Source organism: Lepidochelys olivacea (genome assembly GCF_965140295.1).
Source record: "Lepidochelys olivacea isolate rLepOli2 genome assembly, chromosome: 7".
In the NCBI taxonomy this organism is placed as follows: domain Eukaryota; kingdom Metazoa; phylum Chordata; order Testudines; family Cheloniidae; genus Lepidochelys; species Lepidochelys olivacea.
Genome location: NC_140417.1, coordinates 34,062,659 through 34,084,240, shown reverse-complemented (window position 1 = coordinate 34,084,240; position 21,582 = coordinate 34,062,659). Strand labels below are relative to the sequence as shown.

Genomic DNA, 21,582 nt, shown 5'->3' with positions numbered 1-21,582 from the left:
CCCTGCCTCTTTAGCTCAAGCGGTAGCAGTTTATGCTTCAAACTGTGGAGGCCCTGATTTAGTCCCTGCTGGGTCAGCCTCATGTATGCCCATGTGTTCAGGTACCAGTGGCTTGGGGAGGAGGTTCAGAGAGAGGGTCATGTGGGGCTGGAAGGGGTTGGGACTGGGATTGTGGCAGGGACTGTGCATGGTTCTGTTTAGTTAGAGCCTGAGCTATGGCAGACAGAGAAGATTAGTCTGAGGCTTGGAGTGCCCCTAGTCTTTCCACTGGAACCTCTGGGTGCTGCCACAACACAAACAGCTACTGCTATGGGGCTGAAGCTTTCCTAGGTACAGCCATTTTAGTCTGGTTTCAGAGTAGCAGCGGTGTTAGTCTGTATTCGCAAAAAGAAAAGGAGGACTTGTGGCACCTTAGAGACTAACAAATTTACTTGAGCATAAGCTTTCGTGAGCTACAGCTCACTACATGGGATCCATTTTAGTCTGTGGAAGTGAAGTTGGCTGAAGACTACCATGTTATTCGTGGCCAGGCATTGATGATACGCGATGCTGCCATCTGAGTTTCTGGGACAGAACCTGTTCTGGATGCTGCCATCTTGGTTACTGGAACGGAAGCTGCCCAAGCGGCCGCCATTTTAGATCGTGTAATAGAAGCTACCTAAGGAGTCGCCACCTTGGATTCTGGATTGGAAGCTACCCAAGGAGCTGCCATATTGAGTGCTGGAATGGAAGATGCTTGAAGTGCAGCTTGCAGGGTAGGAATACATACATGCATGCGCGCGTGCGCACCCATCCTCCGTGCCGTGTCATGTTGGTTCCCTGAAGTGATAGGACTCTGGGCGCCGCCATGTTGGCTCTGGGCGCTGAAGCCGGCCTGGGCGCCGCCACGTTCCCCTGTGTTTGGCAGGCTAGAGGTTGCGCATGGCTGGGGCAGAGGGCGCGCGGTCGGGCCGGGGCCAACAGAATGGGGATGGAAGTGGGGGGAAGCGGCCCCGGCTGGCGGCGGAGCCGGACCGGGGAAACCGGGTGACCGTGGTGCTGGGGGCACAGTGGGGGGACGAGGGGAAGGGGAAGGTGGTGGATCTGCTGGCCGTGGATGCCGACCTGGTGTGCAGGTGCCAGGTGAGAACGGGGGGCTGCTCTGCGGTGCCGGGGGAGCCCGGGAAGGGACTCACCATCGGGGCGGGCTTAGGGTGGGGGTAGCTCCTGAGACCCCAACGCCCCGTCCTCCTGACCGCCCTGTCCCCGCAGGGGGGGAACAACGCGGGCCACACCGTGGTGGCGGGGCTGGTCGAGTACAATTTTCACCTGCTGCCCAGCGGGGTCTTGAACCGCCATGCCACCTCCTTCCTCGGTGAGTGACCCCGTGCACCCCAATATCCCCCTGCAGCCCCACCTTGACACCCCATCTCCTTCCACAGTGAGTGACCCCGTGCACCCCAATATCCCCCTGCAGCCCCACCTTGACACCCCACCTCCTTCCTTAGTGGGTGACTCCAGTGTACCCCAATATCCTTCTGCATCCCTGCCCCCAACACCACCCCATGTACTCCAGTATCCTCCTGCCTCCCCACCTGCAGTGCTCAGCTGCCTTCTGAGCCACCATGTTACCTCCTTTATCAGTGAGAGCTGTCTCTACACCCCATATACCCCAGTATCCCAATATTCCGCACCTGGCACCCAGCAGGGGCCTGAACCTTATCTGTGGAAGACCTCCCTACACCCCATCTTCCCAATTGTCCTGCGGGGCCTGAACTGCCATGCCACCTCCTCATCGCTGCGTGACATCCTCCACTTGCATATACCCCATATCCCAGTACCCCCTGTATCCCCATCCTGACCCCCAACACCCCTCCAATAGTTGGCAGGCTCTTGACCTGCAATGCTGTCTCTGCACTCCACATCTCTACTAGGCCCTTTGCCCCTCACTCAGCCTCTTGCACTCTAGCCTGTGACCCTTCTGCTGGGTGTCTTTCCAGGGAATGGAGTGGTCATCCACCTGCCGGGACTCTTTGAAGAAGCTGAGAAGAACCTTGAGAAAGGGCCTGGTGAGTGACCGAACCCAGCCACCCTGCTGCCCCCTCCCTCGGAGAGAGGGTCTGGGGGGTGGGGGGCAGGACTCCTGGGTTCTGGGAGGGCAGTGGGGTCTTGTGAGTTAGAACGGGGGTGGGAGTCAGGACTCCTGGGTTCTTTTCTTTCCTTGGTTACATAAAGGCACGATAAATAAATCCCAGTTCCCACGCTTTGTAGCAGGGCTGTCAGCCGGCCCCATGCATGGGGATGGGAGGCTCAGGCCTGGCATGTAGAGTAGTCTAGGCTGCGGGGGTCCAAAGTGGGAGGCCTAAGGGTGATTCACATTCCCACGGTGATGTGTTTTCCTTCCCCGCAGGTCTGGAGGGCTGGGAGTCCCGCATGGTGATCTCAGATAGAGCTCACATTGGTAAGTCCAGAGCAGCCAGCAGGGGACGCTGTCTGCATCCTCTGGGACCTCTCCTCCTACCCTTGGAATGTCTCCTATCAAGACCCAGGGGCACTGGGCCCATTGGGAGGGGATGACCAGGCAGGTGAACAGTGGAAGTGGGGGGTTGGGGGGTGAGTTGAGCGGGCTGTGTAAGCAGATGGGGAGGGGGCTGGTGGGGGCAGTGGTAGCAGAGGCTTTGGGGTGTCCCTCCTCTCACCTCATCTCCCATTCTCTCTCTCGCCACAGTATTCGATTTCCACCAGGCTGTGGATGGGATCCAGGAGCAGCAGCGGCAGCAGCAGGATGGCAAGAAGTGAGTGGGGGTTAACAGCTGGGTCCCCATTTGGGAGGGGCAGGAGGGATGGAGCTGGGTCTGGGCCTGGGGAGGATTGTGGCTGGGTCCCCTGGAGCAGGGCATTTCCTTAGGGGTTCCCCTTGGTCACCAATGGCAGTGGCTAGGCTGGGGTTGGGAGGAGGGAAGGCTGTTTCTGTGGGATTCCCATCCCTTGGTGACAGGGCAGCTCCTTTCCCTGCAGCCTGGGCCAGTGTGGGGAGCATCCAGTCTGGCTGCAGCCTGGCAGGTAGGAGGAGCTCCCACCACAACCCAGCTCTGACTCTGCTTCCCTGGCAGCCTGGGCACCACTAGGAAGGGCATCGGCCCCGCCTATGCCTGCAAGGCTTCCCGCACCAGCCTGCGCATCTGTGACCTCCTGGCCGACTTCCATGAGTTCTCCAGGAAGTGAGTTGCGGGGGGGGGGGAGGGGGAATGGAAAGGAGGGGAGCAATCCTTTCAGGAAGATGCCCAGGGGCCCCCGGGGATCCATTCATGCCCTCCAGTCCTGGGGCCCTCCCAGGATGCCCTGCCCCTGCCCTGGGGATCTGTTCACAGATCACACCCCACATGGCAGTGCAGGGCTTGGGTGTCTGTGACCCCAGGCAGTGCAGCGGCGTTTAAGGGTGCGCTTGTGGGCTTACTAGTCCCTATCTCTCTCTCTCTCAGGTTCAAGGTGCTAGCCCAGCAGTACAAGGCCACGTACCCGGCTCTCACCATCGACACGGAGGCTGAGCTGCAACAGCTGAAGGTGGTTGAGGGCCCCAGTGATGCCCCCCAGCTGTGAACCACCCTCCCCTCTGCCCCAGAAATAACCCGTCCCCCACCTGGCTGAGAACCAACCTGCCCCTCAGAAACACCACCTTCCCCTCTGGGGATCCCCTACCTGCCTGAGAACCACCCAGGAATTCCTCCTTGCCTCCAGGGTTCCCGACCTGGGTGTGAACCAGCCTCCCAGGAACCGCCCTCCCCTTCCCCTGGAAATACACCCTGATCCACCACCTGACCGAAAACACCCAGTATCCTTGAGTAGCCCCAGAGACTGAGTGGTAGCACCTCACCCATCTGATCCCAGCATCTCTCCCCAGGTCTATGCTGAAAGGATCCGGCCCCTGGTGAAGGATGGTGTCTATTTCATGCACCAGGCCCTGCACGGGCCCCCCAAGAAGATCCTGGTGGAAGGAGCCAATGCTGCCCTGTTGGATATTGACTTCGGTAAGTGTGGCACACTGCCCTTATGCCCAGTGTATGGTGGGTGAGGCCCCCCCGCCTCTGTGCAGTCTCTAGGGAGTGCCAGGCCTGAGCTTAGCTTTTCCCAGGGCAGCCTCAAGGCTCCAAGTCTTGGGTTAACCATGAAAGCAGGGCTTAAATCCGAACCAATATTGGCAGAAGCTACTGCCGTACTTTCTCCGTGGCTTCCTGGAGCCTGTGTCTGTCTGACCCTGCGTGTGCTTTGCCTGGGGCTGCCAAGATCGCCCTCTCTCCTCACTATTCCTGCTCCTTTGTCCCTAACTCCAGCCCTGGTGCTTTCGCTGTTGTGCTTTGCTTCAGGTTTCCATGGTCTCTGCAGGGCCCTCCATTCATCTGGGCTGACTGCACTTAGCTCTGGATAAGCTATCTGGGCTGGAACCAATATGGTTGTGTGGCACCCAGCCATCCCTTCTCACCCTCCTCAGAGGAGGAATTAACCCTCACCCCCAGCAGGGAGCAACACAAAGTGAGTAGGGAAACTGAGTCACATACATTGTTAATAAAAATAGTACCAAAATTTCCACATTTTGCACTCCTCCCTGCTCCATGGGGCTCCGCACAGCAAAAGCAGTGGGAGCCAAAGAGAACATGTTCTGATTACTGCAGTGCAGGCTGGGAAGAAAGAGTCCTCATCACAACTGGAGTCTGGGGCTGGGATAGTGGTGTGTGGGCTAGGATAGTGGTGTGTTTGCTGCCACCCCCTGCTTAGCTCACTCTGGCCTCTCCTCTCTCCCCAGGGACATACCCGTTCGTGACATCCTCAAACTGCACAGTAGGGGGCGTCTGCACAGGCCTAGGTGTCCCACCTTGCCACATCGGGAAGGTGTACGGGGTGGTGAAGGCCTACACCACCCGGGTGGGCGTTGGAACCTTCCCCACTGAGCAGGACAACGTGAGTGTGCAGAGTGGGTCTGAATGACCAGTTGCGGAGTGAGGGGACATGTCCCCTGATGCTTATGGGTAGTCCCAGAGAGAGGGAAGTGGGATTCCATAGGATTCCCCCTGAAGGGACAGGGAGGACCCTTTGGGCCCCCCCCTGCGTCCCCCAGGGAGCAGGGAAGATCCTGGCCCTCTGGGGTCTCAGGAGTAACTGCCTGTCCCTTCCCCTTTGGCTCCACAGGAGATTGGGGAACTGCTGCAGTTACGGGGCCAAGAATTCGGCGTCACCACAGGCCGCAAACGCCGCTGCGGGTGGCTGGACCTGATGCTGGTGAGATACGCCCACATGGTCAACGGATTCAGCGCGTAAGGGCTACATCCCCTCCCCCACTGCACCCACCTCACAGCCTCAGTAACCCTCTCCACACCCACCCTGCCATCTCCTCCGCCATTACCCACAGCCTCACTAACTCCCCACCCACTCGCCAATCCTCCCCTCCCATTGTCCCTCCCTTCCTACAGTCTCGCTAACCGTTCTCACCTCATGCACCCACCCCATCAGTCACTGCCTCCCACGCACTCTGGTCTCGCTCCTCCCCACCCCACCCCAGCATAACCTGCCCCCTGCTCTCCCTGCAGCCTGGCGCTCACCAAGCTGGATATCCTGGACACCTTCCCGGAGATTAAGGTGGGCGTGGAGTACCGGCTGGAGGGGAAACCCATTGCCTACTTCCCAGGTGAGCCAGTGGCTGGGTTACCCCATGAAGGGGAGGTATTGCCCTTTCTTCTGCCTTCCCCACAATGAGAGGGCAGGCCTTGTATCCTCTGAGCTTGGGGGTGGGAGAGGCTCCTGTAGGGGAGTGGTGCAGGGCTCCAGGGGGGAGGGACTGAGCCATCCCTGGGTGGGGACATTCTTAGGGAGTGCAGGGAGCAGAGCTGTCTGAGGAGTGGGGGGGATGGGGTGGCAGGACTGCCCTGGGAATGAGGTGGGGGAAGGGGCTTCCTGGGACAGGGGATAGGGGCTCCTTGGGTAGTAGGGGCTGAACCACCCTGGGGATAGGGGCTCCCTTGGGCCCTGCAGCAGCCAGTAAGCCTCTGTGCTCCCCGCAGCAAACCAGGAGCTGCTGAACAAGGTGTCAGTGGGCTATGAGACGCTGCCAGGCTGGCAGTGCAGCACAGAGCAGGCCCGCAGCTTTGCCGACTTGCCTCCGCAGGCCCAGAGCTATGTCCACTTCATCGAGCACTACCTCGGAGTGCCAGGTACGTCCACAGCCCTACTGAGCTGCCTGCTGGCCTGGCTCACAGCCGCAGCATCAGGGCCTGGGGATGGGCATGCTGGGTGCCCCCATCGGGATGCTGTGCAGTTCCCTGGAGAGGGGATGCCGTGGGACATGGGATCTGCCTCTCTCCTCCCACAGTGAAGTGGGTCAGTGTTGGGAAGTTCCACAAATCCTTCAAGGTTTCTGAAGCCTCCTCCTCCACCCAGGTTGTCACGTGGGGAAGGAAGTTGTTCTGTTGGGGGGTGGAGGAGATCAGCCTTGCATCTGTGTGGTGGGGAGGGGTAGGGGAATCTGCTCTGTGTGGGGGAGGGATCTGCCCCACAGGGCTGGGAGTTTCCAGTTCTCACCCCCATCTCTCCTCTCACAGTGAAGTGGGTTGGCGTCGGGAAGTTCCGCGAATCCATCATCAAGATTTTCTGAGCCTCCCTGGCTGGCCGTCAGTCGCAGGGGCTCTGCCCCAGGACACCCCCAACACACGGACCGTCAGCAAAGGATCACAGGGACCAAGGGGCTGGGAGCAGCCCCACACATGCCTCTCACTCTGCCATGCACCCCCCTGTGCTGTGGGGGGCTCCACCCCTCCTGGGAGAGAGTGAATTGTCCCCCATCCCCCCTGTGCTGCCCATGCTGGGGAGCCCTGGCCTGTGGTTTACAGGCCTCCTGCCACACTTTGCTCCCCCTTGCTGAAGGCTGGGCTATGCAGCTGCCCGCCCCCTCACTCCAGGACTGTGCCAGGCGGGCTGTGCTCACTCCACGAGCGGGGCCCCAGCCCAAATCCAGCTCCTGCTCCACCTGTCACTCCTGCCCCCCATGGGGACAAAGATCTCCCTGCCCTTCCCCACTGGGAACTCCTGTCTCCTCTCCCGCCATGCCTGTATCTCCCTGCTCTGCCCCCCACTGTGGGAAGTCTCACAGCTGCTTTTTCACTGTATAGAAATAGCTATAAAGAGCCATGATTTATTTTCACCATGAGCCCAGTGCTGTGTCAGGGGGGAGTGCGATAGGACGGGGGTGGGCACTGTCTGACACTGTCAGGTGAGGGGGCCATGCATGTCCCAGCACTGGGATGGGCTGGTGGGGAGTGGAGGGGTGCCAGGTGCTGTTTTTGGGGGTGGGTGGATTATTGTGTTTGTAGGAAGCCACTGAGCTTCCCCCAAAGGCTGGGAATTGGACAGGGGAGTAGGGGGTTTCTGGGCTGCTCCCTTCCCTGCTGGGGTCTCTGATCCAATCTCCGCTGGGATGGTGACTGGCTCTGGGGCCTATATCCTGGGCATCGCTCCCACCACTGGGCCCCATTGCTGGAGGCTGCCTACTCCCCATACAGATTGGGCAGTGTCCCAGCTGTCAGCAAAGCTCCTGGTGCTGCCCCTGGCCCCCACTCATTGCTCAAGCTAGGCCCCTAGTCCCAAAAGTGCCCCCTGCCCACCCCACAAACAAGCCCCAGCCAGGCTCTTCTGATGGCACTGCCCATGCCCACCCCATCTCCCCAACCCAGGCCCCCTAGTGCCAGCAATACCTCCAGCACTGCCCCTGGTGCCGCAATAACACTCATGCCACCCCAGGCTCTGTGCCTCCTGTTACTTTATTCTCAAGGTCTCAGTTTACATTGTCTGGAGCGGCTGAGCCCTGCAATCTGGGCACTGCCCTACCAGCCCTGGGGGTAGGGGATGGGCCTCTTTCCCCCTTTGGCACCCAGGATCAGCAGGCTGGGAGCTGACACCCTCCCCCTCCAATGGAAATGGGGTGATTTGTGGCCAGTGTGACACTGCTGGGGATGGGCCTGCAGCTTCAGCTGCCCCAGGCCTGGAGAGGGGAGCAGGACTTGGTGTGACTCCTGCCAGGGTAAGGTTTGATACCCCCTCCTGATTTGAGGTGTGTGGGGTAGGGGTGGGGTGGGTTCCCCCTGAAGGGGAGGGGCTTTGGGGACTTGTGCTCAGGGTAGGTACCCTGTCTGTGGAAGTTTGGGTGGGTGGGGGGAGTGGTTCCAGCCAAACACCCAGCTCCAAAGCTGGTTTTGGGGGGAGTCAGGCCCTACCTGGGAAGTCCTGCCTGATCACCCGGGCAGGGTGTGGGGAGAGGCTAGGAGTGGGGGTTATGGTGGCTGTAGCTGAGGGGGGGGGCAGGTAGGGCTCAGAGCAGGGCACAGAAGAACTTCTTCTCACGGAACGGGTTCTCGGAGGTGGGCACCGGGGTGATGAGTGGGTCTTCACAGGCGTGGGCATCACAGTATGTCATCAGGTCAGCTGCTGCCTTGGATACCTGCAGGGAGGGGAGGGGTGAGAACTCTGCAGGGTGGGCCCAGCGGGAAATGCTGTAGGGAGCAGCGGGGAGCTCCCAGCTACTCCAGCCTTGGCCTCTCCTAACAGGGGGCACTGGCTGTGGGGGGTGGAGGAGGAGTCCCCGACTACTCCAGCCCTGGCCTCTCCCCACAGGGGATGCTGCAGGGAATGGGGCAGGAGGACGGGCTGGGGGGGGGGGGAGTTCCTCGCTACTCCAGCTCTGGAGGTGGGTGGGGCCCTTTTCTGCCACAGAAGCTGTCAAGATACCATCCCAGTCCCCACCTTTATCCGGCACATGCTGGCCTCAATCTTGAGCTGCTCCACCATCTTGCGGGCCTGCCCGATGCTCATGGTACTGTTGACGGGGGTTTCGCCCTTCATGGGGACCCTGTAGAGGGAGAGGATAGGTTGGGCTCAGCCCGGGCCAGGGTCATGGGGCACCTGGGAGCCTGTATCCTGGAGCGTCCTGACCAATGGGGTGGGCACAATGCCCTGGACAACTGCACCTGCCCTCAGCTTCTTTAGGTCACTCCTAGCCCCTCAGCGCCGTCCCCAGCTGGCGGTGGGTTAGAGGGAGCTCCAATCCTGCCTGGCCTCAGCTCCTCCCTACCAGCTTCCCCCTGTCTGCCCCACCCTCTCCTGGTCCAGGCTTTATATCCCTGACCCTGGCTGTCAAGTACTTCCCCTATAACTCAGAGCTCCCAGCTGCCTGGGGCACCTGTATCCCCAATCTTGGTTGCCCAGGACCACCTGGCCCATGGTTAGAGCATGTCCTGACAAGCCCCAGCACCCCTAGTTGGAGCTCAATCCCCTTGGGGAGGGTGTGGCAGGGGGTTGCTCCAGAATAAAAGCTCCAATTTGCTCCAGTATGGCTACTCCTGCCCTGGAGAGATTGGGGTGGGGTCATTGCCCATGCGTGGGGGGGTCATTGCCTATGGGTAGCAAGGTACCATCCGATGGCCAGGAGTGCTGGATGGCTAGGGGCATTGTTCTAAGTACATGAACTGTTCCTCTTGAGTTTGGGGGAGGCAGTAGATGCAGAATGGACTGTCCTGCCACCATGGTCACTCAACGCTGGCGGCTGCCTGCCCAGGCTGAAGGGTGGGATTGTGTCTGCCCAGGGCTCAGTCCCAGGGAGAGGGGAGCTGAGGGGACCATCCCTGAGCCCGCCACCCCCCTTCTATCCCCAGGCTCTGGCACAATAGGCCCTGCGCTGCCCCACAGAATTGTCTCCTAAGACCCCGGGCTCCCAAATCCCAGACTGACCTGAGCACCAGGCTGAGAGGCAGGAGCTGAGTGCCCCTCCCAGCTCTAGCCCATCTCTGAGCCCCTTTGCCCCTTGCTGAGCCCCTTTTACCCATCTGAGCCGCATCCTCGAGCCCTTCACTGTCTCTGGAGCAGCACCCGCTTCCCCATGGCACAGTGCTGGGCGCAGGTGCAGGATGACTAGCCCAGCCCTATGTGCAGACAAAGGGGCTGCTGCTTGCTTTGCTCTGCTTCTAACAACGCCAGCAGCCCACTCTGCAGCTGCACCCCCCAGTGCATCTGCCCCAGCCCATAAATGCAGCTTTCTTTCGATCCTGCCCTCTCTCTCTCTGCAATATGCCTTGGGCGCAGATGGGAGAGAACCCTGTCCCCAGCCCCCGTTTCCTGAGGCAACGGCATGGCGGGGGCCCCATCGACCATCCAGACCCACATGGGCCCTGACGGTACAGAGACGATACCAGGTGCCCCCTGCCCCCCACCCCCCATCGAGGCTGGCTGCCCCTCTGGGTACCCAGGTACGCCCCAGTGGCCAGTCAGGGCACCCCTGGGCACTGACCTTCGACGGTCGCTGCCAGATCTGGAGAGACTCTGGGATGGGCTCCCCTGTGTGCCCAGGTGCCCCGGGCGCCCTGCAGACGGCTCCGCTCCCTGTGCCTCCTCCGGGATGCAGCTAATTCAATGAGCCCGTGGTACCTTGAAGATGCTCAGAGCCGCTCGATGCTGGGAGCGGACCATGCCCGCTCTGGGGGGAGGAGTGCACGCCCAGCGGCGCCCGGCTGAGCTCTGGCTCCTTGCCCAGGCCCCAGAGTCCCCTGGTGCACAGCCCCAGGCAGGGCAGGAGGAAGGGAGCGAGCGCTGGCGGGGAAGAGCGCCCCAGGAGGGGGCCAGGCAGGGACTGGGTTCCCGGCACCCCTGCACAGCTGCTGGTGGTACAGGCCCGCGGTAGCTGCAGTGAGGATAAAGTCTCCCCACCACACTCATTTGGAAATCTGACATCAGGGGCTACACCGGGCATGGGGGCTGCTACTATGCCTGGTTCTGAGACCCTCTCCAGGGAGCCTGGGGCTGGGCCAGTGCCTGGAGTGTGAGGGGGTGGGGAACAGGCAGCGGAGTTCAGCCCTGTTGGGGACTGGCTGGTTTCACACCTGAGAGCCTAAGGATAACCCCAGTCTAGGGAGAGGGAAACTGAGGCACAGAGAGGGGACCAGACATACGTGGAGCAACCCAGCAAGTCTCTGTCAGAGCCAGGGATAGAACCCAGGAGTCCTGGCTTCCAGTCCCCCGGTTCTCACCAACAGACACAACTCCATTCCCCCAGAGCTGGGAACGGAACCCGGGAGTCCTGCCTTCCCAGTCCCCTGCCACGTACCTGGGGTGGCAAGCAGGCACCTAGGACTGGCTCAGCTCTGTGTGGCTGGGCCCCAGTACAAGCCCGTACAATACAAGTTGCATCCGATGAAGTGAGCTGTAGCTCACGAAAGCTCATGCTCAGATAAATTGGTTAGCCTCTAAGGTGCCACAAGTACTCCTTTTCTTCTTAGTACAAGCCCTGCTGCCCTCTCCCCTGCTCCATCTTACTCTAGAGCATTGTCTGGGGGAGGCCTTGAGGAGGGGGAGGGGGTCTCTCTGAGGGGGGTCCCCAGAGTTGGAGGGGTCCCTGGGGAGAAGAGCAGATATACTCGGTGGAGAAGGGGGCCAGGGGGATCTTGCTGTGGAGGACATGGCATGGACGTGAGAGGGGTCTCCCTCGAGGGTGGGGGGCAGAGTCTTATCTGGGAGCCCATCATCCCGGGGGGGGGGCGGTCTGTCTGGGGTGGGTCTGGTCTTGCTGTCTCTCCGGGGCTGGAAGGGACAGGACCCTGGGGGCTGCTCGGGGGGGACGGGGACAGGGACACTGGGCTGCGGGATCCCCCTGAGAGGGGCTGTCCCTGGAGTGGGAGGGGCCTCTCGGTGGGGATAAGGACCCGCGGGGTGTCTCGGGGGGCGGGGCTGGCCTACGGGGGAAAGGAGCGTTCGGGGTCGTTCGGGGATCGCGTCACCATGGAAACAGAGAGAGGCGCGTCTTTAATTAGGTGACGGACGGTGCCTGCAGTGGGAGGAGTTTTTCCCGGCCCCGCCCCGTCCAGTCCCGCGCAGTCTTTGCCAGCTCTCACTCACTCCCGGAAGAGGCGGAGCAGGAGTAGCCGACCCTGGACCGGGAGGTGAGAGACGTGCCGAGACCCTGGGACCGGCTCCTGGTGCACCCCGCCCGGGCCTAGAACTCGGGGGTCCGTGGTTTCTGCCTTGACCGCCGGGCCCCACCCCGCATCGGGCCGGAGTAGAACCCAGTAGTCCTAGCTCCGCCCCCCCCACCATTAGACCCCCACCCAGGGCTGGGATAGAACCCAGGAGTCCTGGTTCTTAGCTCCCTGCCCCTCCCAGAGCTGGGGAGTCCAGGCTGCAAATGCCACCTGCTCTAACCACTAGACCCCCCCCCCACGAGTTCTTGGATAGCATTTCTCACAAGTAGAACCGGGAGTCCAAACTCCCAGCTCCACTCCAAAGCCCTCCTGTCTGCCTGAGACTAGAACCTAGACATCTAGTCCTGCTCCCCACCCCCTTTCCAAGCTACTAATAGGCCCAAGCATCCAGACTCCTAACACATCCCTTTCCCCCTAGGCTGGCGCAGAACCCAGGAGTCCTAGCTCCCACTCATGCAATCCTAGTTTAGACTCCCCCATGTGGTTTCCATTCTGACCCAATTTTTTGTGTCCTTTCTTCCTCAGATTGGCTCTGGTCTTTGGCCCCTGTGGCAAAACTCCAGCGTGTGACCAATCCCAGGGCAGCCCTGCGCCAAGCCTGTTGGCATGGCCCTGCTCACCATGTCCTGGTGCCAGTGACTCCCGTGGTACCCTCTTCCATGGCTAGAGACAATTACTGGAAGGCCAAGCGGCGCAGACAGGCCAGCCAGCCTGCCCTAAGCCAGTGCCTTTTCCCTGTAAAGGAACCCCTGAGCCTGGGCCCTTTCCAGCTGGGCCAAGAGGACTCTCCAGCAGCCTGAGCCATTTTGCAAGCACTCAAGCAGGCACTGCTGCTCCATTTCCCCCCTTCCTCAATACAGGAGCTGGGGGCTCAGCTCCCCCCCGACGCCAGTGCGTGGCCACCCAGGGCCCCTGTGCCGTGATGGGTAGTACAGGGCCTTTCCTGCAATGGGCCCAGGAGGTGGCCGCACTGCTGCTCCTGCGGGTGCGGCGCACGGTGCTGCAGACAGCTATCCTGCTTTGCGTGCTGTTGCTGCTGCTCTGGGTTGCGGTCTTCCTCTACGGCAGCTTCTACTACTCCTACATGCCCACCGTCAGCTATGTCAGCCCTGTGCACTACAGCTTCAGGTGAGTGGGGCACCCCTGGGAGGAGCCAGACCCCCCTGCCTCCTAGGAGGGGACAGATTACTTAGGGAGGCTGTGGAAGCTCCTTCACTAGTGGTTTTCAGAAGGAGGCTGGCCATCTGTCTTGGTTGGGTTAGAACCAACAAATGCTGTATCTTGGCAGGGGGTTAGACAAGATGACCCTTGCGGTTCCTCCTAATCTGTGGTTGTAGGATTCTGTGCACTGCCTGAGCACTGCTCTGGGTCAGATCTCCTGGGCCCCTCCCAGCCCACACATGCTTTCTGGGGCTGTGGGTGCCTCTGAGCTGGGGCCTGCTCCCAAGAGTAAGGGTCTGACTTCCTGCAGTGGAAGGGGTGGGGGGCTGAAGCGGTCTGGGGGAGCTGGTGACCACTGAACATGACCCACTGCCTTCTGTCTCCCAGGACAGACTGTGGCTCGTCGGGCCCTGATCTCTGCTCCTTCCCCATTGCCAACATCTCCCTGGTCAAAAACAGCCGGGACAGGGTAAGTGCCAGTGGGCATGAGACAGACCACTGGCTGTCAGCTCCCTGGGGTTCTGGCCCCCGGGCACCCAATGGGTTTGATGCTTTTATCTGGGACTAGCTGACAGCAGTGCTGGGGGTGAGGTTAGGGAGCAGGCTCCCTGCTCTATTTCTGATACACTCTCCCTGCAGTGGGGCGGGGGGGGCGCTCTGGGATGGTTACATAAGAACAGCCATACTGGGTCAGACCAAAGGTCCATCTAGCCCAGTATCCTGTCTTCCAAGAGTGGCCAATGCCAGGTGCCCCAGAGGGAATGAACAGAACAGGCAATCATCAAGTGCTCCATCCCCTGTCACCCATTCCCAGCTTCTGGCAAACAGATGCTAGGGACACCATCCCTGGCCATCCTGGCTAATAGCCATTGATGGACCTATCCTCCATGAACTTATCTAGTTCTTTTTTGAACCCTGTTATAGTCTTGGCCTTCACAACATCCTCTGGCAAAGAGTTCCACAGGTTGACTGTGTGTTGCGTAGAAAAAAATACTTCCTTTTGTTTGTTTTAAGCCTGTTGCTTATTCATTTCATTTGGTGCCCCGTAGTTCTTGTGTTATGAGAAGGAGTAAATAACACTTCCTTATTTACTTTCTCCACACCATTCATGATTTTATAGACCTCAATCATATCCCCCCTTAGCCATCTCTTTTCCAAGCTGAAAAGTCCCAGTCTTATTAATCTCTCCTCATACAACAACCATTCCATACCCCTAATAACTTTTGTTGCCCTTTTCTGAATCTTTTCCAATACCAATATATCTCTTTTGAGATGGAGGGTGACCGACCATATCTGCACGCAGTATTCAAGATATGGGCATGCCATGGATTTATATAGACTTGGGCAATATGCTATTTTCTGTCTTATTATCTATCCCTTTCTTAATGATTACCAACATTCTGTTGGCTTTTTTGACTGCCGCTGCACACTGAGTGGATGTTTTCAGAGAACTAGCCACACTGACTCCAAGATCTCTTTCTTGAGTGGTAACAGCTAATTTAGACCCCATAATTTTATATGTATAGTTGGGATTATGTTTTCCAACGTGCATCACTTTGTGTTTAGTAACACTGAATTTCATCTGCCATTTTGTGGCCCAGTCAGCCAGTTTTGAGGGATCCTTTTGTAGCTCTTCACAATCTTCCTGGGATTTAACTGTCTTGAGTAGTTTTGTATCATCTGCAAATGTTGCCACCTCCCTGTTTACCTCTTTTTCCAGATCACTTATGAATATGTTGAATAAGACTGGGCCGAGTACAGACCCTGGGGGATAGCACTGTTTACCTCTTCATTCTGAAAACTGGCTGTTTATTCCTACCTGTTGTTTCCTATTTTTTAACCAGTTACCGATCCATGAGAGCACCTTCCCTCTTATCCCGTGACTGCTTACTTTGCTTAAGAGGGACCTTGTCAAAAGCTTTCTGAAAAGTGTGATGGGATCTCTGGGGTGCAGCTTGGGACTGTAGGACCACTGTGCCCCCTTAACTCTCCAGACTGGGCTGTCTCTCACAATGCTTTGCTAGAGACAAGCAGCAAACCTCTCCAGGCTCTGTTATCACTCAGCACAACTGCACGTGGAGCCCCACATGCAGCCAGATTGCATGAATGCTCCCAGAGCCACTCATGAATCACACAGAGAAAGGCACCAGTGCCAAATCCGCTCCCAGTCTTGCACCTCAGGAATATACCGTCTTGCACTGTTCAAGATAAGCAGTGCAGGTTTATTACTTGGTTCACCACTTCATCAATGGAAAGTGGATACACACCAGCCTTTGCAAACCTGAGCAGATCTACCAAACACTTCAGGCAAACTCACTGATAAAGATAAACAGTAAAACAACTTAGATTTTAAGTGAGAGGCAAAAAGTCAGCGTTAGTTACCAAAATAAAATGTAAGTACGCAGTCTAAACTCTCAACCGGATTAGACTGGGTAACATCTAGACAAAGCAGTTTTTCTCATTCCACTGGATATTGCAGTTCATAGTATACAGGTTTTTCCTTTAAACTTTGGGCCAGTCTCCTCTGTTAGACTGAAGACTTCCAGTGCCCTTGTTGCTTGCAGCATAGGTGGGGGCAGGAGAAAGGCCCAGCATGCGGCCACTGTGTTCTGTTCTGTTACCCTTAGTCCATGATATGCCTGGACTTGTGTTTTCCAAGCACGTCTGCTAGGCACTGCTGAATCCCCAGGCAAGGTTGAGCCATTCCCCTGGTTTGACCTTATGCAGGTGAGTCATTGCATTGTAGCTCCCTTGCTGGACAATGGCTGTTGATTTTGTTTGATACCTGCCCGGGCATTGGATACTTTCCTTGCTGTTGTCTCTGGGGACCTAATATCTGGCTGATTCCCCAACTTATAACATGTTTTACTGACAACCATACAACGCAATCTCATAACTTCATATGCACTAATGATATACATACTTAGATAGAACAGTGACTTTCAGCAGATCATAACCTTTACCCTGATACCTTACATGCCATGCTGTGTATGCAATATCATAATTATATATAAATGAGGAATATGGGGATTACAGGATGCTCCCCCAAGGTATAGAATGTCACACTAAGTACACTGTATCCACTGGATTCCCCCTTGTCCACATGCTTGTTGACACCCCACCCCCAAAGAATTCTAGTAGATTGGTGAGGCATGATTTCCCTTTACAAAAACCATGTTGACTGTTCCCCCAACAAACTATGTTCATCTCTGTGTCTGACAATTTTGTTCTTTACTATAGTTTCAACTAGTTCACTTGGTACTGAAGTCAGGTGGCCTGTAATTGCCGGGATCGCCTCTGGAGCCCTCTTTAAAAATTGGTGTCACATTCGCTATCCTCCAGTCATTTGGTACAGGAGCTGATTCAAATGATAAGTTACAGACTACAGTTCATAGTCCCCGCTGTTCATCTCAGGGGGCTCTGGGAAGCTGTGAGGAGAGGCTGCCCGCTCCATCTCTGATGCTCTCTCCCTGCAGCGGGGGCTCTGGAGCGGTTTGGGGGCAGGCTTCCCAATCCATCTGATGTACTCTTCCCACAGCAAGAGGCTCTGAGAGTTGGGGAGCAGGCTCCCTGTTCCAGCTTTGATGTGCTTTCCCTTCAGCTGTGGCCTCTGGGAAGCTGTGGGGCCTTCAGGGTGGTTCGGGAGGGGCAAGCAGCACCCCCTTTCTCTGATGCCTCCTGCTGTCCTGTAGGTGCTGATGTATGGGCAGCCTTACCGCATCTCCCTGGAGCTGGAGCTGCCTGAGTCGCCTGTGAACCAGGAGCTGGGCATGTTTATGGTGGTGATGTCCTGCTACACCAAGGGTGGGCGCATCATCTCCTCCACAGCCAGATCGGTGAGTCTGCTGCCCATCCAATCCAACATTTCAGGGCCACACACACCTACAATCCTGGCCTTGCTGCCTCGCGTAGAGCCTCCAGGGAGGCTGAGGTAGGGCTCCCCATGGCAGCTATTCCACCCCTAGCCAGGGGCTACAGTGACACTTCGGGTAGTATGGCAAAGGGAGCTGGCAGTCAGGACTCCTGGGTTCTATCCTTGGCTCTAGGAGGGAGTGGGGCTCGAGGATTAGGCAGGGAGGGCTGGGAGCCAGAACACAGGGGTTCTATTCTGTGCTCTGCCACTGCCCCTGTGCAGTCTTGGGCAGTTCCCTTCTCCTCTCTGCAGTGGGGCTGAAGCCCTGGACTCCTCTCTGAAATCCTGGAAGATCCTTGGGCAAGAAGCAGCTCACTGCTGGCAGTGCCCCTAACGGCCACGGGGAGCTGGTGGGAGATGCTGGGGGCTGGGTTCAATGCCAACACTGGCTCTTCTCTCCCCAGACCATGCTGCATTACCGCTCAGGCCTGCTGCAGACCCTGGATACCCTGATCTTTGCTGGGCTCTTCTTCATGGGCTTTGCTGAGCAGAAGCAGATGGTCGAGGTGGAGCTGTTCTCGGACTACCGGGAGGACTCGGTGAGGGAGGAGGCCTCTTCTGCATTAGCTGCCTGGATTGCTGGGCCTGGACTGGCTGGCCTGGCCTGGCCTGGCCTGGCCAGAGCCTCTGCTCCCCAGTGTGGGAGCTGATTGCCAGGAGTGCATGAGTGCAGGGAGCATGAGTGCAGGGGGTGGGGAGTGTATTCTCGGCTGTCTGAGTTTGGTGGCTGGGGGTTACTGCAGCTCTGTCTGGTTTGGTCGGGAGGGTCACATGCCCTGGCTGTCTGAGTTGGGCACTGGAGCATAAGGCAGGTGTATGCCCTGCTGTTGGGGTTGGGGATCTTGTGATGGCCCCACCTGCAGCTCTGACCCTGACTGTCCTTCCCGACCCCCAGTATGTCCCAACTGTTGGAGCCGTGATAGAAATCCAGACCAAGCGGATCCAGATCTACGGGGCACAGCTGCGGATCCATGCCCACTTCACGGGCCTGCGGTGAGGATTGGGGGGTGCCACTGGTGGTGGGGGGACGGATGGGACTGTCCAGTGCTGGGGGCAGTTCCTGGTGCTAGGGGACTGTAGTGCACTCAATTCAGCAGCCCCACAAAGCTGATCCCTATAATCTGCCCCATGAATGATGCTTGGGGGCCCGGGGGTTAGGAGAGGGGCCCGTGTCTGGGACGGGGAAGACTGGATCCAGGCTGCAGCCTCCTAATGCTCAGGCTCCACCCCCTCTTGCCCCAGGTACCTGCTCTATAATTTCCCAGTGACCTCGGCCATCCTGGGCGTGGCCAGTAACTTCACCTTCCTCAGCGTCATCGTCCTCTTCAGCTACTTGCAATGGATCTGGGGCAGCGTGTGGCCCCGGGAGCCCATCTCGGTACAGGTGAGAAGGTGGCTCCGTGGCTAGGGGAGCAGAGGGATGGGGTAGGGCATTGAACAGGGGGCAGAGTGGGCGTGAGGAAATTGGGGGGGGGGCAGGCTGTGGAGCTGGAGATGTATCCCATGCAAATAAGAGGGCAAGTATCTGTGCAGCAGGGTAAGGGGATAGTGCCTGGGGGGAGTTGGAGCAGGAGGCTATGCCCCACTATGCAGTTGGGGGTATGGGGCCCTGGTGGGATGGGGGTGGCATTAATGGAGACACTGTGTTGCCTGGTCCCCCCACTTTCCTGTCCCCTTCTCCCCCCCCGTCCCCCCCAGGTGAACATGCAGGATGGGGCCAGCCTGCAGCAGCGGCAGGAGGAGGCACGACGGTGCATGGCTTCCCCCAGGCCAGGTAAAGCAGGTTTAGGGGGGAGAGTGGGCTCTCCCTTTGTGTGGGGTTGGGGGGGTTCCCATTTGTCTGTGGCTGGGGCGGGGGGGTCCTACTACTCTCACCTGAGAGGGGTGGCGCAGACCAGGTCCGGTCTTGGCCTCAACCCCTGCCCTGATGCTCTCTGTCCTGAAGCAGATGACCAAGAGGAGCTGACAACACCGCAGCCTGAGGCCATGGGGCTGGGCGAGAGTGACCAGGAGAGGATTCCCCAGGGCACAGGTACTGACGATTCCCTTCCAGCTGGGTCGGGGGGGGAGGATCCTGCGGCTGGGCTGTTCCCTACCTGCTGAAGTGGGGCTTGGGCAGGGAGGCAGGGCTGTTCTGTTAATTTAGGTGGACCCAAAGAGGCGAAGGTGTTAATGTGGCTCTATCGCTGCTCGCCACTGAATAGTATTAACCAAGGCTTGGGGGCTGGAGTACAGAGCCCTCAGCCTGCTTAGCCCCAAACACCATTACAGTCCCCTGGAAACCCTTTGTTAACCATACAGAGCAAGGGAAAGGATTTGGAATGTGAAGGGTTAAGTCAGGCTTGCATTGTAACAACATCCCTTGTTCTCCCTCTCCAACTGGAGAGAGGTTTTGAAAGACCCCCCCCCACCCCCCCTCAATCTTTACACCAGGGTTAGAGGGCGGTAACTGTCCTCTGGGAACAGAGGGAACATTAGTTGAGATGGGCTGGCGCAGTTGTTGCTGTTTAAAGTGCAATCCTGTTTCCTAGAAGAAAAACCAGCGGGGAAAGAAAGGGACAGCAAATGCAACTTCTGCTTCTGCTGCTCCTCACCTGCATCTACTGCTGGCAAACACAGACACAGCCACCCATGCCCGTCGGCTGTTCTGACCCGCGTCTGGGCAACTCGTACCAGGGTTGGGCTGTTCGGGGCAGTACTTGTAGCTGGTCACAGGCTTACAGCAGTGTTGCAAAATGTGCAGCCTTGGCCAACTAAGCCAGAAGGCCAAAGGAGAGGGATATGCGAGAGAAGGAAGGAAAAGGACCTGTGAGGGGGTGGGGGTTGGGATTCAGTCAAAGCCAGCTGAGGTGGTGACATCTGGATCCCTCTGTCTGGTCAGGGTATGTCTCAGGATCAGGAGGTCAAAAGCCCAAGAATGGATCTGGGGGTCCCAGCGAACAGTGTGGGTGGTAGCCATGATAGTGAAGCTCGCTCCTTCCTTCCTGCTCTTCTATCTCTTAGCCAGCATCTGTCTCCACGCGTTCCCCCCCACCCCACCCCAGAGTCTCTTCCTGAGGACCCCGAAAGGCAGTGGGGGGTGGCCCAACCCATCCCCTTACGTTTTGTTTACCCATTAGCCTTAATTTCTGCCACACCAATTTGGATTGGTTAATTCTTGTTCTCGCACTTTGATTTCTGGCATGATTTTCATGCTCCTCTTGAGTCACATCAGTAGGTCTCTCTGAGACTCGTTGAGTCTTATTGCGGGTGCCCCTTTCCCATGCCCAGTTACTGCTACCAATTAGGGGGACAGTTTTATTTCCTTTTCCAATGAGGGTATGGTTGAAGGCCCAGTCATTACTGCGGGCTCCCATGACCCCACCAGGGAGAGAATGGAGCCTTGGCCAGTGTGGCCTGTTGGCTACGCTAGGAGTGGAGGAGGGGACAAGGCCCTATGACCTGGCCTGTCTTGGTGCTTTGCCCTAATTGCTATGCAAGGGGGCAGGACCCCAGGACCTAGCCCTGCCTCTGACCTGTGCTTCTCCCCTTCCCCTGCAGCTTCCCCCCCACAGCTACCAGGCGAGGTTCTGGAGACCATTGGCCCTATAGGGGGATCAGCCCAGGCTAAGGAGCTGGATCTGAGTGAAGGTGGGTAACACAGTTCCCCAGCTTCTCCCCCTGGGGGCTCCAGGCTCCTCATAGCCCAACCCCCGTGCATCAGATCAGGGGACAGAACTCAGGTGTCCTGACTCTTTCCACTCCACTCCGCCCCTGCCCCAACCCATTAGCTTCCACTCCTTACCCACCGAGCTGTGGTCCAAGGCTCCAGCATCCATCAGGGCACCTAGAGACCCTCTGTTCCCAAGCAGGAACCTAGAACCCCACTGTGCAGTAGGGCTGAGGGTGAGGGGTGCAGCTGGGAACGGCTTTGTAGTGGGGAGTGGGCTGTCCCCTGCCCCTTGCCTCTAGCTTCTATGGGAGATGGGCTTTGTCCCCTGTGGGCTGTCCGTGTGCCCCTTGGGGGGTAGACAGAGGGTCCAGCCCCTGAAGGAAGGGATGTGTCTGCAGGACCCCTGCAGCTTCCTCTTGCTGGAGCCTATGAGAGCCCCTGCCCCCCCGCCCCGCCCCATATTGTTGCTCTTCTGGGATCTCTAACTGTCTCTTCTCCTGCAGAGACTGAGTTCGAGTCAGTGGATGAGTCCTCCCTGTTCACAGATGCCAACTACCCACCCCCTAGCGGGACACTCCTAACACTACCACAGCTGGGAGAGGGGGCTGAGCCCATCCCAGGGGCTGAGATCCGTCAGAGACACATCTGCTCCAGCTCCTGAGGGCACCATGCTTCCCCCACCCAACAAAAACAAAAAATGCTAGCCTTGTTCCCTGGGCTCCCAGCTCATGTTTACATTCCAGCCTCCTGGCCCCTCACTTGGAACTACTGTAATTTTAATAAACCACCTGCTAACAGACCCAGGCTGCTAGTGTGGGAGTGGGGTGGGGGTAGGTGCAGATGTTGGGGCTGTAGGGCACAGGAGGGCT

At 58.2% G+C, this 21,582-nt stretch overlaps 3 protein-coding genes across 7 annotated transcripts; 2 read left to right on the top strand and 1 right to left on the bottom strand.

Moving 5' to 3' along the window:
* Positions 1-758: 758 nt before the first annotated feature.
* On the top strand, positions 759-7,168 carry LOC311523914 (adenylosuccinate synthetase isozyme 2-like). 3 transcript variants are annotated; one of them, XM_084634459.1, is made up of 13 exons: positions 759-914; positions 1,252-1,354; positions 1,980-2,048; positions 2,390-2,440; positions 2,708-2,774; positions 3,093-3,200; positions 3,462-3,543; positions 3,881-4,007; positions 4,781-4,935; positions 5,164-5,288; positions 5,562-5,659; positions 6,033-6,182; positions 6,570-7,168. In XM_084634459.1, the coding sequence occupies exons 1-13, from the start codon at positions 774-776 to the stop codon at positions 6,620-6,622; spliced, it is 1,329 nt and encodes a 442-aa protein (XP_084490585.1). In that variant the 5' UTR covers positions 759-773; the 3' UTR covers positions 6,623-7,168. The 3 variants fall into 3 exon arrangements, with proteins under 3 accessions (XP_084490585.1, XP_084490586.1, XP_084490584.1); XM_084634458.1 differs by having other exon boundaries at positions 878-1,122; XM_084634460.1 differs by lacking the exon at positions 3,093-3,200 and having other exon boundaries at positions 877-1,122.
* Positions 7,169-7,766: 598 nt separating this feature from the next.
* Positions 7,767-10,514, bottom strand: GNG3 (G protein subunit gamma 3). Its single transcript, XM_084634461.1, has 3 exons — positions 10,304-10,514; positions 8,764-8,869; positions 7,767-8,461 (listed from the first exon to the last, which is right to left on the bottom strand). The coding sequence occupies exons 2-3, from the start codon at positions 8,860-8,862 to the stop codon at positions 8,333-8,335; spliced, it is 228 nt and encodes a 75-aa protein (XP_084490587.1). The 5' UTR covers positions 8,863-8,869; positions 10,304-10,514; the 3' UTR covers positions 7,767-8,332.
* Positions 10,515-11,839: 1,325 nt separating this feature from the next.
* BSCL2 (BSCL2 lipid droplet biogenesis associated, seipin) lies at positions 11,840-21,512 on the top strand. 3 transcript variants are annotated; one of them, XM_084633539.1, is made up of 11 exons: positions 11,840-11,948; positions 12,513-13,115; positions 13,536-13,617; positions 16,841-16,984; positions 17,466-17,600; positions 17,957-18,054; positions 18,304-18,445; positions 18,760-18,835; positions 19,007-19,093; positions 20,602-20,691; positions 21,217-21,512. In XM_084633539.1, exons 2-11 carry the CDS (start codon positions 12,910-12,912, stop codon positions 21,372-21,374), a joined length of 1,218 nt encoding a protein of 405 aa, XP_084489665.1. In that variant the 5' UTR covers positions 11,840-11,948; positions 12,513-12,909; the 3' UTR covers positions 21,375-21,512. The 3 variants fall into 3 exon arrangements, with proteins under 3 accessions (XP_084489665.1, XP_084489667.1, XP_084489666.1); XM_084633540.1 differs by having other exon boundaries at positions 11,841-11,948; positions 19,010-19,093; XM_084633541.1 differs by lacking the exon at positions 13,536-13,617.
* Positions 21,513-21,582: the final 70 nt, after the last annotated feature.

Excerpts from the sequence above, each read along its gene's own strand:
- BSCL2 (XM_084633539.1), top strand. The coding sequence starts at position 12,910 with ATGGGTAGTACAGGGCCTTTCCTGCAATGGGCCCAGGAGGTGGCCGCA. Across the intron at positions 16,985-17,465 it reads TCTCCTCCACAGCCAGATCG|ACCATGCTGCATTACCGCTC; the intron begins GTGAGTCTGCTG and ends TTCTCTCCCCAG. Across the intron at positions 20,692-21,216 it reads GGAGCTGGATCTGAGTGAAG|AGACTGAGTTCGAGTCAGTG; the intron begins GTGGGTAACACA and ends CTTCTCCTGCAG.
- LOC311523914 (XM_084634458.1), top strand. The coding sequence starts at position 922 with ATGGCTGGGGCAGAGGGCGCGCGGTCGGGCCGGGGCCAACAGAATGGG. Across the intron at positions 3,201-3,461 it reads TTCCATGAGTTCTCCAGGAA|GTTCAAGGTGCTAGCCCAGC; the intron begins GTGAGTTGCGGG and ends TCTCTCTCTCAG. Across the intron at positions 4,008-4,780 it reads CCTGTTGGATATTGACTTCG|GGACATACCCGTTCGTGACA; the intron begins GTAAGTGTGGCA and ends CTCTCTCCCCAG.
- GNG3 (XM_084634461.1), bottom strand. The coding sequence starts at position 8,862 with ATGAAGGGCGAAACCCCCGTCAACAGTACCATGAGCATCGGGCAGGCC. Across the intron at positions 8,462-8,763 it reads CCAGCATGTGCCGGATAAAG|GTATCCAAGGCAGCAGCTGA; the intron begins GTGGGGACTGGG and ends CCCTCCCTGCAG.